At 47.7% G+C, this 18,350-nt stretch overlaps 1 protein-coding gene across 3 annotated transcripts in view; it reads left to right on the forward strand.

Moving 5' to 3' along the window:
* The window catches only part of STXBP1 (syntaxin binding protein 1), a 112,766-nt gene that overhangs the window by 27,835 nt on the left and 66,581 nt on the right, over positions 1-18,350 (forward strand). Inside the window, exon 1 of one of the 3 annotated variants that reach the window (XM_031014741.3) lies at positions 5,615-5,862. The exons of 1 other annotated variant lie outside the window; for it this stretch is intronic. In XM_031014741.3, the coding sequence (XP_030870601.1) occupies positions 5,826-5,862 (37 nt within the window). In that variant the 5' untranslated portion in view covers positions 5,615-5,825. Of the gene's footprint in view, positions 1-5,614; positions 5,863-18,350 lie in introns of those variants that run through there. One more of the 3 variants, XM_055351204.2, reaches the window with a different exon arrangement.

Genomic DNA, 18,350 nt, shown 5'->3' on the forward strand with positions numbered 1-18,350 from the left:
TTTAATCTTTGAAAGGTATGAATTTTTCTGTGATACCCAAGATGTAAAAAATGCCATATTTCTTTCTTTTTTAATTGGATAAAACCTGCTTTAAGCCCCCACTTCTAATGTCTGGCTTTTTTTTCCCCAGTGACTCCTCTTTGTTCCTGGGCTTGTACCAGGACTCAAGGGCTTACACAGTCTGGGCAAAATTGAGCTGCCCACATCAGCCACTCTCAGAAGCTTCCACTACAGGGCTTACCAATCCAAGAAAAAGAGGCTGGCCCTACTGGCTATATGCACTGCCCCAGAGCCTGGCTAAGCAGAAGGACCCCCTCTGTGGCCCTAGAGACTGAAGTCCTAGTGCTTGGTGCCCAGGCATTTACACCATCCCCACCCCTAGTCCAAAGCCCTGCTCACCAGGGGACTTTATATGAGTGGAGGAGCATCAGTGCCTCTCTGGGCATCTGCTGCTCCTTCTTCTTGCCCTTGGGGGAATCCGACCTCTCACTTTGGGAGGAAGTATTCCAGTTCCTTAGAGTTTACATGCAGGTAGCGCGGGGATGAATGTGGTCCTCATATGTGTTTTGTTTGGGCAGTGTGGTGTTATCATCTTTTAAAATGCAGGGCACATGTTCTCAGGATTTCCTGGGCTGTGTTACAGGTTAAAAAAAAAAATCCATTGCTGGCCTGGCGCAGTGGCTCATGCCTGAAATCCCAGCACTTTGGGAAGCCAAGGCGGGAGGATCAGTTGAGGTCAGGAGTTTGAGACCAGCCTAGCCAACCAACATGGTGAAACCCTGACTCTACTGAAAATATAAAAATTAGCCAGGTGGCACACACCTGTAATCCCAGCTACTCGGGAGGCTGAGGCAGGAGAATCGGTTGAACCCGGGAGGCAGAGCTTGCAGTGAGTAGAGATCATGCTACTGCACTCCAGCCTGGGCGACAGAGTGAGACTCTGACTCAAAAAAAAAAAAAAAAATCCATTGCAACACCTAAACATTGGGAGATGTTGCATAATTTCTACATTCTAGACCCTTAGTTGCTGCAGGGAAACCACTGAGTGGAGCTAAGCAAGCACTACTCCTCTGGGCAAGTCATGTGCTCTGCAGCTGGCTACTATCTGTGGTATTACATTACCCTGGCCTCTGCGGTCCGTTGAAGTTGAGGCCCTCTCCTGGGCTTTTGAAAACAAAGCCTTTTTGATACTGCAGTGTGGCCTCAAACTCAAAAACGGTTCACTCTTGAGTGCAAGGATGTCTCAAACTTAAGTACTCCAGGCCCAGCCGCTCTTTGTAGATGTATGCATGGTGGTGGGGGTGACAGCGACAGAAACAATTACTTTTCATTCTTGCCAATGAATCTAGCAGCAAATAAGCGGGACACAGACTGAACTCTCCATAACCCATACCTATCTATTTAGCAGTGATTTAATTCAGCCTAATGATGTGTCATTTTTAAGAAGGATATTAATAGCTAACATTCACTTGAGCCTTACCAGGTTCCCAGTCCTGGATAAAGTACCTTATAAATATTATCTTGTTGAATTCTTTAGAAACTGCTCCTAAAGGAGTGTCGCAGAATCAAACGGCCCAGAGGCCAGGAGGAGGGGATGTGGGTGAACACAGAACACCGCAGCTGATGATGCAGCTTAAAAGCAGAAGGGAGGGAGGTGCAGCCCGAGGCTGTCGGAGAAGCGGCCCAGACTGGCCCCAGGGCTCTGCAACAGGCTCCAGGTGTGCAGGTGGGGGGACAAGCTTGTGATACCGCGTGAAGGACTCAGGAGGTCCGGTGGAGGGGTGGCCTCTCTCCCGCTGGTTGGCTCCATTGCTATTTCTGTCTCCTCGTTCTCGGTCTCTCCAGGCCGCTCCCTCTCCATCTGTCCTGATCGCCAGCCTCTCCCCCGCTCCTCTCCGCAGCAGCGGTCGACCCACCTGGAGCACTCCCCGCCGCCACGTGACCCGTGCGTAAATCGCAGTACTCTTCCCACCCCTGCGCTGGGCCAGCACCCGGCTCTGCGGAGGCTGCAGGCCGCGCATGCGCAGCTGTGGGCGCACCTGCGAGCCCGCTGGCTGTTGCCGCCGACCAACCCCGCGCATCCTGCGGCTGCTACCCCGGCTGGCCCTGGCGCTGGGCCCGGGTCGGGGGCGCGGACCCGCCTGGGTCCAAACTCCCGAGGGTGCTGATTCTCTTTGCTGATACTCTCCCAACGAGCTGTCCACACAGCCAAACCTCACCTTAGGTCTGGGCACTGGGGCTGCACCCCGGGCGCTCGACGTTCTCCCCTGGTCATCAGGAAGTCAGAGTCCTGGCTCAGCCGTTAGAGCTGTGTGACCTTGGACAAGTGACTTGATCTCTCTGCGCCCCAGGAACGTGGAGATAATAATAGCACCGACCTCATAGGGCAGTAGTGAGAATCCAGTGAAAATTCATGAGAGCTTTTTTTGCACAGTGCCTGGCATGTATCAAACTCCCAGTAAATGCAAATTAAGAATACAGAGCAAAGGGTAGTATTGTGTGATAGCTGAGGGAGTATTTTACTCTTTCTTTCTTTCTTTCTTTGAGAGGGAGTCTCGCTCTGTCGCCCAGATTGGAGTGCAGTGGCGCCATCTCGGCTCACTGCGAGCTCCGCCTCCCAGGTTCCCGCCATTCTCCTGCCTCAGCCTCCTGAGTAGCTGGGACTACAGGCGCCCACCACCACGCCCGGCTAATTTTTTGTATTTTTAGTAGAGACGGGGTTTCACTGTGTTAGCCAGGATGGTCTCGATCTCCTGACCTTGTGATCTGCCCGCCTCGGCCTCCCAAAGTGCTGGAATTACAGGCGTGAGCCACCATGCCCGGCCGTATTTTACCCTTTCAAGTGGATCATTTTGCTGGCTTCTCAGTCACCCTGGGAGAGAGGCTTGGAAGTTTTATTTGTCCCCGTTTCACAGATGGGGACACAAGGCTCAAAGATGTCAAGAGGTCTCCAACCAGGTCTTGGATGCCAAATCAGCGCTCCCAACCTGAATTCCTGGGTGGATTCACAGTCTGTCGCCCCGCTCTATCTTCCAATCATGCTACTTTAAAAAAAACATCCATTCTGATTTTTGTCATCCCCAGTGAACATCTCAGGTACACATCTGCAGGAAAGGCTTTTTTTTTTTTTTTTTTTGTCCTTCCTTCTACAGAAAATAAGAAGCTACTATATATTATTTGCTGTGACCTTTGAGAAGGTCCCTGAACACGGATCCCAGGCCACTAAGAAGTCCTGGATCCTGGCATCCAGGCCTACCCTGGGGGCTCTTCCTCCAGCCCTACCCCTCAGGCTTTCTCCTCTCTAGTCACAATGTCCCTTTTCTGTTCCTGGAAGAGCCAAACTCCTTTCTGCCACTGGGTCTTTGTACCTACTCTATATCTGCCTAGACACTCTCCCAGGTCCCTCTTACCACCGTTTTCCCATCTCAGGAAGCCAGCTCTGACTGTACCCCAGCCAGTCCACTGGGCCAGGTGCCTTGCTATCCACTCTTACAGCCCCTTCTCCATCTGCTTCAGCACTTGTCAGAACAGTCACTCAATGCTGTAACATCTTGTTTCCTGTCTGGCCCTCAGCTAGAATACCAGCTCCTTGAGGACAGAAATTGTCTCCATCTTACCCACAGCACATGGCCCAGACCTTGGCCGCACTCAATAAACGCTTGTTGACCCACTGACTGGATGAGTGACAAGAGGAGCCCTTGGCCATTCCTACTCCTTAGCTGCTAAGGAATTTTCCAGCTTTGAATTTATATTTTCATGGCAGATACAGAAACTGTGGAGTCTCTGCTGATATGTGCCAGCTGGCGAAGGAGGAAGCATGTGGCATTACCAGTGCATCCTAGGTCTCCCCATGTTTACACACTATCTCCTCCTCCAAATACGCACAGGGGCTATCAATATGTTTCCTGGGCAAAAGGCAAGGCCCAGACATAGAGAGTTGACACATTAACGCCTCCTCTCTCTCTGAACCCATCTGAAGGTTCTGTTGGGGGTAGATTGGGATGGTGGTGAGAAGATGGTCAAATCTGCTTGACCTGGGGCTGGCGACTGAAGTAGGACATGTAGCCTCTTGTCCTGGCTCAGCCACCACTGGCTTCTGTGACTTTGGAAAATTCCTCCTTAGTTCTCAGCAGGTTTTTTGTTTTTTGTTTTTGCTCAGTATAAAATAATGGTTCAGAATTCAGATCCTAGAATTGGATCTTTCCTTTGTCATTTACTAATAAATGACAAATTTACTAATAAAGCACTCTGAATCTCAATTCTTCATCTGTAAAATATTATTATGCATCTTAATAATATGAAGATTAAAAACCTAGCTCAGATGTATTCCAAATATTTAATGAATATTCACTGATTTTTACTACTACTAGCTCTCTTATTCTTTTTTTATTTTTAATTGGCTCAATTTGTGTTACTTTGAAGCCAAAAGCAAGCCCTCCCCCATATTTCAAAAGTAGTATCTGAGACCAGCCTGGCCAACATAGTGAAACCCCGTCTCTACTAAAAATACAAAAAATTGGCCAGGCGATGGTGGCGGGCGCCTGTAATCCCAGCTACTCTGAGGCTGAGGCAGGAGAATCACTTGAACCTGGGAGGCGGAGGTTGCAGTGAGCCAAGATCGCGCCACTGAACTCCAGCCTGGGCGACAGTGCGAGACTCTGCCTCAAAAAAAAAAAAAAAAAAAAAGAAAGGAAGAAAAGAAAAAAGAAAAAAGAAAAACAAAAGCAGTATCTCCTATTAACAAAGAAAGTCGAGCAAAAACTGGCCTGGGACCGCTTTAATAAATACGGACTCCAGGAAGGAGATACTGAGACCAGAGTCGGTCCCACAGTATATTCGTATCAGATTTGGGGCTTAGAAACTTCTAAACTCTGAGCGCCCATAAGCAGGATGAGATTCTGCCTTGTACATGGTCGTAGCTCCAGGGGACAGAATAACGGCTTACACATAAAAGTGACAGAATACTGAACATTAGCTAACGGATGCTACGCTGCCTGAAGGTAAGTCTAGTACTATTTCCAATATCTCCGAGACTTGGTTTTTTCACCGGAAAATGGAGATTAAAAATAATGCCCATAGGTATGAGCTAAGAGGAGTGTAAACAAAACAAAATAAAAAGCAATGCCCAGTGATTGGAGGATTTGATGAGATGATGCCCGCGAGGTGCTTGGCACGGAGTTTGACACAAGAACTCAGTGTTGGTGAATGCACGAATGCAGGTACCCAGCTGTGGGTGGATTCACCCTGGCTTCGCTGCGGCTGGGAGTGGGCGCTGCTAGTAAGAGATCTCGCCTCCAAGCTCCTTCCGTGGGCAGGAAAAAACGGAAGCTCCCAGAAAGAGGAAAGACAGGACCCGAGCGGGGTTTCAGGCAGATGGAGCGCGTCGGTAGCCTGTGGCCAGGGATCCCAGCACCGAGGGGAAAGAGGAGGCCTAGGTCCCCTGCGCCCCGGGCGCGCGCGGCGCGTGAGGTGAGGGGGAGGGCGCGGCTCCGCACCAGCCAGCGGCCGCCTGGCGCCCAGCCGCATCTCGGGGGGCGGGGCCGAGCCTCCGGGCCGCAGTGCGATTGGCGGAGGCGAGTGGGTGACGCCAACGGCCGGCGCGAGGCCCCGCCCCCGGCTTGCCCCGCCCCCGCGCGCGCCGGCGGCGGGGCAGCCTCGCTCTGGCTCGCGCCGCGCCCCCGCTCCCAGTCCGCGCGTCAGTCGGTCCCTAGCGCGGCTGCGGGGCGGAGAGCTGCGGCTGGCCCAGCGCGCCCACCTGAGGAGGCGGCGGGGTCCGCAGGCGTCGCGGGACGAGGAGATCGGAGCCGGGAGACTCGCGCAGCGCCATGGCCCCCATTGGCCTCAAAGCTGTGGTCGGAGAGAGTAAGTGGAGCCGGGATCCTTCCAGCAGGCGGGGACTGCGGCTCCCGAGGAGCCCCGCGCGGCCCCTGCCGGCAGCGCCCAGGCCTCCGAGCGGGCTGCCGGCCCTGCGCCCCGGGCCTGAGGCTCCTGGTCCGTGGGGTCCCGTTATTCAGGCGCCGCCTGCGCGAGAGGAAGGCTTGCCCCGCTCTCCCCTCCCTCACCTCATGTTTCACCCCAGCCCTCCCCCTGCAGCCCGCCCTCCTCCCTCCCCATCCTCCTTCCTCGCGGTCCCTGTCTCCCTTTTCCCTGCATCCTCCTTCCCCTCCATCCCTCCCTCCCTCTCTTCCCCTCACCCCCATTTCTCTCCCCTCGCCCCATCCTTCCCCCTTCCCCCACCCCTCCCTCACCCCACTCTCTCCATCCCGCCTCTCCCCCATCCCACCCTCCTTCCCCCTCTTTCACCCCCAACACCCGTCCCTCTCCTTCATCTCGCCTCTACCCCCTGCAGCCCGTCACCCTCCCCCGCACCCCCTTCCTCACCCCCGTTACCTTCCCCTCAGTCCCCTCTCCCCTTCCTCGTCTTTATTCCTTGAGCGCCCAGACTCCACTCCCTTTTCCTGCAGTCCCTCCTCCTCCCCACCCTCCTGGGTGAGTCGTGACGAGCGAGATCCTGGCCTGCGTCCTCCTCCCCCGCCCCGGGCCGCGCCGCGGTCCCTGGCTGCGAGACCCACCTGGGAGACTAGGCGCAGTGGCTCGGCCTGGGGAGGAGACGCCTGTTTTCCGGAGGCTGAGCTCTGCTGGGCCGGGGCCACCTCACTCCTCCCCTTCCCGGGGCTTGGCTTCCAGGGCGGGGACTTATCAGGATCCTGAACCCCTGAAATCACTCGGGAGATGAGGAGAGCTTCGGTGTCCGCCGCCCAGCGCCGCAGTCTGCAATCTCCCTGCTTGCGGGGCTCTGCCCTGCCGTGGCCGAACGCTTCAGGAGCTCAGACCACGGTGGCAGGGAGGAAATGGTTGTTTATGGGTTTGGATGAAAGGCACCACATGAATGGATTTTTAAAAATGGGTGGCGGCGAGTGGCGGCCGCAGCGGAGCGAGGGCTGATGGTGGGTGACATTTGCAAAACGGCATCCACAGTGCTAAATAAGATTGGTGATATGTGTGGAAAAACAGTGCCTTGTCAATATTTTGGCCATTTCTTTATAACAAAAAAATGTGTAAGGATTGCTGTGGCTTTTGCTATCTCTTTGGGGATTAAGTGAAGATTAAAACTGGGCTTTTCTCTGTAGGAGAGGATAAGAAAGGAAAAAGAATAAAATGGTGGAAATTTAGTTTCCTTTCCAATGATTCTCTCCTATCATAGCGCGCGCTCGCTGTGGAATGCTTTTGGCCATGTAGTGTTCTTGCTGGGCACCATAGCTGTTTTATTTCCCCTCTCCATTCTTTTCATTGATATATAGGAAATACTCCTACTGAGGAATCTAGTTGTAAAACCTTATCTCACCTATTACATCAGAAGAAAATTGTTATAAAAACTGAACACCAAATAAAACAAAATTTTAAAAGGTGCTCATCGTAACACCTTCATTGTACCCATGCAGTACAGGTTCTGATACTTGTACTCGAGATGTTTAGGGCTAGGAGGACCCATAGGGATCCTCTAATGTCAACATCTCATTTTACCCATGAATAAGAAATGGAGACTTAGAGCAGTTAAGTGACTTGACACAATCGGTGTTAATTTGATAAAACCTGGTGGGCATTTCCTTGCAACATTAGTAAAAAATAACTTTCTTCATTATTCTGTATGTATCTTTTCTTTCCAATATCCTTTTAAAGCGTGAAATATAGAATAGAATGTTACAGGTTGTATTCTTTAAAATGTTACATTTGTACTTTGGGAGGCTGAAATGAGAGGATTGCTTAAGCCCAGGAATTCAAGATCAGCCTGGGTAACATAGTGAGACCCCATCTCTATAAATATAAAAGTAAAATAAAATGGTATATTTGAACACTACACATTGAAGATAAAATCTTCAAGTGTTATAGAAATCAAGTTTTTGCATCATTTTGCTGGAACCCTTGTTTATGCAAGTGGCTCCATAATCCCCTTCCCCCACCTTTAATTAGAAGCAAGCATAAAGGTAAAAAAAAATCAATATGCAAGCATGGTCAGAATTTACTTTCTGAAATAAAGCAAACCCATTGTACACAAAGATAACAAAGCAATTTTACATAAAATTGGTGAGGATGGCTAGGTGCAGTGGCTCATGCCTGTAATCTCAGGACTTTGGGAGGCCGAGGCTGGCGGGTCACCTGAGGTCAGGAGTTCGAGACCAGCCTGACCAACACGGTGAAACCCTGTCTCTACTAAAAATAAAAAAATTTAGCTGGGTGTGGTGGTGGGTGCCTGTAATCCCAGCTACTCGGGAGGCTGAACCCTCGCTTGAACCTGGGAGGCAGAGGTTGCAGTGGGCCGAGATCGTGCCATTGCATGCCAGCATGGCAACAGAGCAAGACTCCATCTCAAAAAAAAAAAAAAGAAAAGAAAAGAAAAAAGAAAAAAAAAAGGTGATTATGTGAACAGAGTTCTATTCCTATAACAATTAGGTATAAATTTTAGAAAAAAAAATGTTGAAATCCTTTGTCAATGACGCAGGTTAATTCTGGCTTCTAATTTTGGATAGGGTTTCTAGCTTTGCCCTTTTCTCTAAAAGAGGCTGAGGCAGAAGAATTGCTTGAACTGGGAGGCAGAGGTTGCATTGAGCTGAGATTGTGCCACTGCACTCCAGCCTGGGCGACAAGAGCCAAACTCTGTCTCAAAAAAAAAAAAAAGAACCTAATTATACATTAAAAACAAAAATGACAATCAAGTAGAGCTTATTTCAGAAACACAATAGTTCAATATTAGAATGACATTAAGAAATGAAAAATTTAAAACTATATAATCTTCTCAGTAGAAACTGAAAAACAAGTTAATCTGCTTTTAAAAACAAAACAAAAACTCCTAGTAATCCAGAACTAAAAGGAGTAGTTTGAATGTCGCTGTAGAGAACCTCTAACCTCCCCAATCCCATCAGGCCTCCCTGTAATCACGGTTCCCTGGACTTTCCTTTGTAATTCTTATCACAATTGCAATTAATAAATTATTTGTACTAATTGTAAGACCATAAGTTCACTGGGGGTAAGAACTAGTGTCTAGCACAGTGCTGTCACAACAAACTCTAGGAATAAGTCTAATAGGAAGTTAGCAAGACCTTCATAAATGGAGAAGAATGCTATGTTGCTTTATGGAAGAATATGAAAAAATATCAGTTCTTGCTAAATTAACCTATACATTTAATAAAATTCCTACAAAAGTCCCAACATTCATCTGGAATGGTAAAGGCTAAGCTAAGAGGAGCTAAGAAATTTTTGAAAAAAAAAAGAAAATGGGAATTTTCACCTACCAGATTCAAAACATACTGTAAAGCTACGATTACCAAAACATTGTAGCACTACCAGATGAGAGGGAAAGTGAAAAGATCAATGACATAGAACAAGAAGTCTAGAGTAGGTCCAGATAAGAATCCCATATATGGCAAAGGTAGCATTTTAAGTCAGTGAGGAAAGGAAAGAAAACTCAACATATGATATTCAGGCAGTTGGCTACATTTTGATGGGGAAAATAAATTTACTTCTGTACTTCACATGTTCACAAAAATAAGTCCCATAGGGATTAAATAAATAAAATGATAAAGGTAGTAGATAATAACAGATGTACTTTTCCTTATATTATTGTGCAGGAGCTTTCTAAACATTATTAGAAAACATTAAGGAAAAGACTGACAGATATGACTATACTTCTATTCGTAAAAACACCAAAAAGCAATTTGAAAGACAAATAAGCTTGAAAAGTATCTGCAGCATATAACAAAGGGCCGATATCTATTTATCTATCTATCTGTAGAGAGCTTCCTTAAATTGTCTTTTAAAAAAACTAAATAAAAAATAGACAAAAGACATCTATTAGTTATCTATTGCTGCATAACAAATTACACCAAAACTTAGCAGCTTAAAACAATGAACATTTATTGTCTCAGACATCCTGAGGGTCAGGATCTGGGAGGGGAGCAGCCTGGCTGGGAGGTTGTGGCTCAGGGACCCTCAGGAGGTTACATCAATGGGCTGCAGCTATCTCAAGACCAGACCAGAGCTGAAGAATCCACCTCCAATGGCACTCCTGTTGTTAGTGGGCCTCAGTTATCCAGCAGGCTGTTGGCTGGATACCTCAGTTCTTTGCCACAGGGGCTTCGCCTGGGGCAGCTCACAGCATGGCCAGCTGGCTTCCTCCAGAGCCAGCGACCCAAAAGAGATGGAGACCTGGAGACCACAGTCTCTATAACCTAATTTAGAAGGGCCATCATCACTTTTACCATATCCTATCCATCACACAGACCAACCCTGGCACAAAGTGGGAGGGGACTACACAAGCGTGTGAATACCAGGAACCAGGGACCACTGGAGGCCATCCTGGGGGCTCTCTTACCCCAGAATGAAAACAAGAGCTCCAGAACTGGGCTAGGACACAGTAGGAAAGCGGGGAGGAGAGCAAGCCCAGCAACCAGATGCCTTCACTTTACACACTTCTGTATTTGATTTTCTTCTTTAAAATGTATAGTGTGCTCTACTTTTATAATTTAAAAAATAAAGGTTTAAAAAATATTTTTATTAACAGGAAAACAGAGAATGCATCTCTGGTTCTGTCTGGGTATCATCAAGTTCCCCAGATTGTGCCAGGCTCTAGTCATAATAAGAATGACCACCTACTGAGAACCTATGGTGTGCCAGGCACTGTCCTAGTCACTTAAATATACTATTCCTTTTTTTTTTTTTTTTTTTTTTTGAGACAGAGTCTTACTCTGTTGCCCAGGCTGGAGTGCAGTGGTGCGATCTTGGCTCATTGCAACCTCCGCCTACTGGGTTCAAGCAATTCTCCTGCCTCAGCCTCATGAGTAGCTGGGACTATAGGCGCATGCTGCCACGCCCGGCTAATTTTTTGTATTTTAGTAGAGGCGGGGTTTCACCTTGTTGACCAGACTGGTCTTGAACTCCTGAGCTCAGGCAGTCTGCCGGCCTCAGCCTCCCAAAGTGTTGGGATTACAGGCGTGAGCCACTGCGCCCAGCCAAATATACTATTCTTAACGCTAAATGTCCTAAGTAGATATAACTATCCCCATTTTAGAGATGAGGAAATTCAGGTACAGATAAAGTCACTTAACAGTGCACACAAGTGGTAAGGCTGGAATTCAAACTCAGGCTTCTCTGGCTCCAAAAGGCTGAGCTCTTCATTAGACCAGTCCCCTTGCCCCTCGATGCCCTGTGTAACCCACTAGAAGAGTGGGTAGGAGGAAAGCCATCAATCCCGGAGCACCAGGGAGACACACGAAAGGCCCAGACTCCGGGACTGAAGAACTGCTGCTGACAAAAATAGTTATAAATGTTCCTGTCCATTTGGGATCATTGTGGGTTGGTATTAGAACAAGCTGGACATCCTAATGTTCCAGGCAAGCAGAAGCTCTCTGCTTCAGACCATATACTTTCTAATAATGTAACTAGCCAAAGCTAGTCATAAAAATTCTGAATCACTGTTCAAGAAACACATTTTCTCATCATCCCCTCTATAGCCACCCCTCCAACATTTTCCCCTGATGATTGAATTCTAAGGTTCCCTCACCCCTGCTTTTCTCTGCCAGGGGATGAAGTGAGTAGAAGGAGGCTTTGTCTAAGGACTGTGACTCCTCTTACCCTCTCACTGCACTCAGCAGCCCGAGAGGTGAGTTCAGGCATCATCCACTTAGCTCTTCTAGGGCCAAATTATAAGTGGAAAGCAGGAGAGATCAGAGGTGTCAGACTCAGTCTATGAAAGACAGATACTCCTCTTTTTCCTCAATCTGCCTCACTGATCCCCACCCCCCAAATAAATACACTGACAAAGCGTTGAAAGTTGCACTTTCCAAGTCAATTCAGTCTCTCTTATGAAGTGGCTTCAGTATTTATCAGGTTATAGATTATGATCAATTGGTCTGAACTTTGAATCTAAATCTAAAAATTATTGCTTTGCTTCGAATAAAACTGTAATAATAAAAACTAAATCTATTGATCACTTATTAGGTGCCAGACACTGTCCTAGGCATGTCATATGTTGTCATTTAATCCTCAAAAAGATCCCATGAGTTACTCTCATTAGTCTTCTTTTACTCTAAGGAAACAGAGGCTGAGAGAGGTTAGGATAATTCCACAAGGTTATCAATTTGTTGTTATAATGTTTGTATGTATGTATGTATTATTTTGAGACAGAGTCTTGCTCTGTCTCCCAGGCTGGAGTGCAGTGGCACGATCTTGGCTCACTGCAATCTCCGCCTCCCGGGTTCAAGTGATTCTCCTGCCTCTGCCTCCCGAGTAGCTGGGATTACAGGTGTGTGCCACCACGCCTGGCTAATTTTTGTATATATATATATTTTTAGACGGGGTTTCGCCATGTTGGCGAGGCTGGTCTTGAACTCCTGACCTGAAATGATCCACCCACCTTGGCCTCCCAAAGCGCTGGAATTACGGACGTGAGCCACCGCCCCAGCACTGTTGTTATAATGTTTTAGTAACTAACATTTACATCACATCAACAAGTGCTAAACACTAAACTAAGTGCTTTGTGTATGCTAACTTGTTGAATGTCTATAGTTACCCTGTAAGAGAGGTGTATTCCCTGCGCTTTATGGATGAGAACATTGAAGTCAGGTGAGGAATGTGCTCTAGGTCCCATAGGTGAGAAGAGGCAGATGCAGGATTTGGACCCTGGTAGTTTGGCTGGAGCATCAGTCTTAATCTCAACACCTGTCTTCTCAGATCTGGATTCTGGCTCACAGGCTGCAGAGCCTGTACTTCTTTTTTTCTTCTTTTTCCCAGAGACAGGTTTCTGTCGCCCAGGCTGGAGCACAGCGGCGCAATCATAGCTCACTGCAACCTCAACCTCCTGGGCTCAAGCAATCCTCTTGTCTCAACATCCCAAGTAGCTGGGACTACAGGCATGCACCACCATGCTCAGTTAATTTAAAAAAAAAATTTTTTTTAAGATGAAACCTTGCTCTGTCACCAGGCTAGAGTGCAGTGGTGCGATCTTGGCTCACTGCAACCTCCGCCTCCCGGGTTCAAGCAGTTCTCTTGCCTCAGCCTCATGAGTAGCTGGGACTACAGGCATGTGCCACTACGCCCAGCTAATTTTTTGTATTTTTAGTAGAGATGGGGTTTCACCATATTGGTCAGGATGATCTTGATCTCTTGACCTTGTGATCCGCCTGCCTTGGCCTCCAAAAGTGCTGGGATTACAGGCGTGAGCCACTGCACCTGGCCAATTTTTAGAAAAATTTTTAGTAGAGATGAGGACTCACTATGTTGCCCAGGCTTGTCTTGAACTCCTGAGCTCAAGTGACCCTCCCGTCTCAGCCTCCCAAAGTGCTAAGATTACACAGAGCCTGTATTCTTAACCTCTCTTCCTTGGTTTTTGATACTTGAAAATATTTTTTCCCTAAATTTTTCCAAAAATGTACAGGATCCAAGTGGCAGACAGGTCCTCCAGATTCTATTCCGGGTTCTGCCCCTGACTCATGGGTGACACTGGGTAAGTCAAAACTCTGTCAACAAGACACTGAAACTTGCACTTTCCCTCTACTAATTATTTAATGTACTGCAAATCCTGCTTGACCTTAAGTATAGGAGAAATTTGACTTGTAAAAAGAGATAACTTAGGCCAGGCACAGTGGCTCATGCCTATAATTCCAGCACTTTGGGAGGCCAAGGTGGGAGATTCACTTGAGCCCAGGAGTTCAAAACCAGCCTGGGCAATATAGTGAGACCTCGTCTCTACAAAAAATTTAGAAATTAGCCGGCCGGGCGCAGTGGCTCACGCCTGTAATCCCAGCACTTTGGGAGGCTGAGGAGGGTGGATCACCTGAGGTCAGGAGTTGAGAACAGCCTGGCTGACATGGTGAAACCCCGTCTCTACTAATAATACAAAAATTAGCTGGGTGTGGTGGCACACATCTGTAATCCCAGCTACTTGGGAGGCTGAGGCAGGAGAATTGCTTGAACCCGGGAGGCAGAGGTTGCAGTGAGCCGAGATGGTACCACTGTACTCCAGCCTGGGCAACAGAGTGAGACTCTGTCTCAAAAAAAAAAAAAAAAAATTTAGCCAGGCATGGTGTCCCCGATCTGTAGTCCCAGCTACTCAGGAGGATTGCTTGAGCCCAGGAAGTCAAGGCTGCAGTGAGCCAAGATCATCCTACTTCACTCCAGCCTGGGAGACAGAGTGAGACTCTGTTTCAAAACAAACAAACAAAAAAAAGGTAACTTTAGGCTGGGCATGGTGGCTCATGCCTGTAATCCCAGCACTTTGGGAGGCCAAGGCAGGTGGATCACCTGAGGTCAGGAGTTCTCGACCAGCCTGGCCAACATGGCGAAACCCTGTCTCTACTGAAAATACAAAACTTAGCTGGGCGCAGTGGTGGGTGCCTGTAATCCCAGCTACTCGGGAGGCTGAGGCAGGAGAATTGCTTGAACCCAGGAGGTGGAGATTGCAGTGAGCCAAGGTTGTGCAATTGCACTCCAGCCTGGGTGACAAGAGCAAGACTTGGTCTCAGAAAAGTAAAGAAAGAAAGAAAGAAAACATGACACTAAGTGAAAGAAGCGAGATACAAAGGCCACATAGTGGATGCTTCCATTTATATGAAGTGTTCAGAGTTGGCAAACCCAAAGACAGAAGGTAGATTAGTGGTTGCCAGGGGCTGGGGAAGGGCAGAATGGGGAGGGATCGCTAGCAGGTACGGGGCTTCTTGTCAGGTGATGAAAGTGTTCTGAGCAGCTACAGGGAGCCAAGATCATGCCACTGCACTCCATCCTGAGTGACAGAGCGAGACCCTGTCTCAAAAAAGTAAATAACGTAAAATGGCAAAGCTTATGTGAATTACATCTGAATAGTAAGCTTTCAGATGTTTAAAAAAAAAAGAGAGAACAAGCTAACTTGAAAGGTAAGCTATTAGCCCAGTTGAAACCTTTGTCCTGAACTTTCCCTGGAGTATCGCTTAAATGCACATCATCAAAGAAGTCCTTTTAAAAGAGTGTCAGTTGGAAACATTTACATTGAGACAGAGGACTTCAATATTTAATTGCACGGCCTGGGTCTCCAGGGAGGAGGGTGCTTAAATATGAGCATTTGTTTTACTTCAAAGTTAAATACAATTCTGTGGGTGACCTGTCCATGTCACAGTTTCTCCATGCAACTGTGAGACAGTTTAGGGGGAAAAAAATCATCCCTATCTGATAACAGATTTACTAGGATTTTTTTTTTTTTTTTTTTTTTTTTTTTGAGACAGAGTCTCACTCTGTCACCTAGACTGGAGTACAGTGGCACAGTTATGGCTCACTGCAGCCTCAACCTCCTAGGCTCAGGTGATCCTCCCATTTCAGCCTCTCAAGCAGCTGGGACAATAGGCACACACCACCACATCTGGCTAATTTTTGTATTTTTTTAAGAGATGGGTTCTCGATGTGTTGCCCAGGCTAGTCTCAAACACCTGGGCTCAAGGGATCCTCCTGCCTCAGCCTCCCAAATTGCTGGGATTACAGGTGTGAGACACTACGCTTGGCCTATTATCTTAAGAAAATATCCTAAATGTGGTTTTGGAAGAAAAAAGAAAACAATTTTCCTAGGAACAATGTAGGAAGATAGAATAGGTATAAAAGCAAAGGTGAGGCTGAGTGCGGTGGCTCATGCCTATAATCCCAGCACTTTGGGAGGCTGAGACAGGCTGATCATCTGAGGTCAGGAGATGGAGACCATCCGGGCCACCATGGTGAAACGCTGTCTCTACTAAAAATACAAAAATTAGCTGGGCATGGTGGCACGTGGCTGTAGTCCGAGCTACTCGGGAGGCTGAGGTAGGAGAGTCACTTGAAGCCGGGAGGCAGAGGTTGCATGGAGTCAAGATTGCACCACTGCAGTCCAGCCTGAGTGACAGAGCAAGACTGTCTCAAAAACAAAACAAAACAACAACAAACAAAAAACTAAACTAAAGTCAAAAGTGACTTTAAAATACAAAATACTCATCCAAACAGATGTTGCTGTTACACAGGAGTAAAACCTTGGTGACTTGGGTTGTGCCAGCATTGCTTTCTTGGCTGCTGAGTTATGGGAATAGCCAACAGGTCCCAGGAAAAAGGACCCCACAGCAGGGAGATGAGGGGCTCAAGGCAGCAACTACATACCAACCAGTATGGAAGACTTTCACTATTTTAGTATCAGCCAAACTGATGTATACCATCAGGATATCAACTTTGGGTTCAAGAATACATAATGTTGAGAAATTTGGGAAAGACCTGTAACGGTCTGGGACCTGAGAAGATGCCATACATATGCAATTTAATTCCACAGAGCTATTTGTTGCCTGCCTGCCATCTATAACTATTCTAGGCACTATGGGGAATGGCAAAAGAAAGAGGACACAGTCCCTGCCTTCAAAGAACTTATGACGTATTATTTAACAAGGAAGCAAAACTTTTGACCAGGTGTGGTAGCTCACACCTGTAATCCCAGCACTTTGGGAGGCCAATGTGGGCAGACTGTTTTGAGTCTAGGAGTTTGAGACCAGCCTGGGCAACATGGCAAAACCCCATCTCTACAGAAAAAAAAAAAAAATATATATATATATATATATTAGCCAGGCATGGTGGTGCACACCTGTGGTCCCAGCTACTTGGGAGGCTGAGGTGGGAGGATTGCTTGAGCCTGGGAAGTGGAGGTTGCTTGAGCCTAGGTTGTGCCACTGTACTCCAGCCTGGGCGACAGAGCAAGACCCTGTCACACACACACACGCGTGCACACACACACACACATGAACTTTTAACAAATAACTATAACAGGCCGGGCATGGTGGCTCATGCTTGTAATCCCAGTACTTTGGGAGGCCAAGGCGAGTGGATCACTTGAGGTCAGGAGTTCAAGACCAGCCTGGCCAACATGGCAAAACCCCATCTCTACTAAAAATACAAAAATTTGCAGGGCATGGTGGCACATGCCTGTAATCCCAGCTACTTGGGTGGCTGAGACACGAGAATTGCTTGAACCCGGGAGGCAGAGGTTGCAGTGAGCTGAGATCGCACCACTGCACTCTAGCCTGGGCAACAGAGCAAGACTTTGTCTCAAAAAACCACAAAAACCAAAAAAACCCCTATAACCTAATGCAGAATGCAGAAAGTGCCATAATAAAGAACTGAGGCCGGGTGCAGTGGCTCACATCTGTAATCCCAGCACTTTGGGAGGCAGATGTGGGCGGATCACGAGGTCAGGAGATCGAGACCATCCTGGCTAACACAGTGAAACCCCGTCTCTACTAAAAATACAAAACAAAATTAGCCAGGCGTGGTCGTGGGCGCCTGTAGTCCCAGCTACTCGGGAGGCTGAGACAGGAGAATGGCGGGAACCCGGGAGGCAGAGCTTGCAGTGAGTCGAGATCACGCCACTGCACTCCAGGCTGGGCAGCAAGCGAGACTCCGCCTCAACAATAACAACAACAACAACAAAAACTGAATGGCGTCTAAAGAGTGAAAGGAGAAATTTATTTTATTTGATTTGATATTTTTTTTGAGACAGAGTCTTGCTCTGTCACCCAGGCTGGAGTGCAGTGGCATGATCTCGGCTCACTGCAACCTCCGCCTCCCAGGTTCAAGCAATTCTCCTGCCTCAGCCTCCCGAGTACCTGGGATTACAGGCACGTGTCACCATGCCCGGCTTATTTTTATATTTTTAGTAGAGACAGGGTTTCCCCGTGTTGGCCAGGCTGGACTCAAACTCCTGACCTCAGATGATCCGCCTGCCTCGGCCTCCCGAAGTGCTGGGATTACACGCGTGAGCCACTGCAGCTGGCCTAAAGGAGAAATTTCTATTCCAGATAGGAAAGAGAAAAATATCTTGTTGGGAAGAACGGTATTAACCAGATCTTGAAGAATGGGGACATTCCCAGGATGAGCAAGCTATATTAGAATCCTTTTAAAAAATAGAAGTTCTAAAAGTATGACACTTTTAATTAATAAACTGGAAACGAAGACACAATCGGACCACTCAACAATGGTGATTTTTAAATTTTAAATGAATTATCTAAAAAGACATAGGCCAGACACGGTGGCTCACACCTGTAATCTCAGCACTTTGGGAGGCTGAGGTGGGCAGATCACGAGGTCAGGAGTTTGAGACCAGCCTGACCAACATGGTGAAACCCCGTCTCTATTAAAAATACAAAAATTAGCCCGACATGGTGGTGAGCGCCTGTAATCCCAGCTACTCGGGAGGCTGAGGCAGGAGAATCGCTTGAACCTGGGAGGCGGAGGTTGCAGTGGGCTGAGATCGCGCCACTACACTCCAGCCTGGGCGACAGAGCGAGACTCTGTCTCAAAAAAACCAACCAACCAAAACAAACAAA

This window comes from Gorilla gorilla, chromosome 13 (assembly GCF_029281585.2).
Source record: "Gorilla gorilla gorilla isolate KB3781 chromosome 13, NHGRI_mGorGor1-v2.1_pri, whole genome shotgun sequence".
In the NCBI taxonomy this organism is placed as follows: domain Eukaryota; kingdom Metazoa; phylum Chordata; class Mammalia; order Primates; family Hominidae; genus Gorilla; species Gorilla gorilla.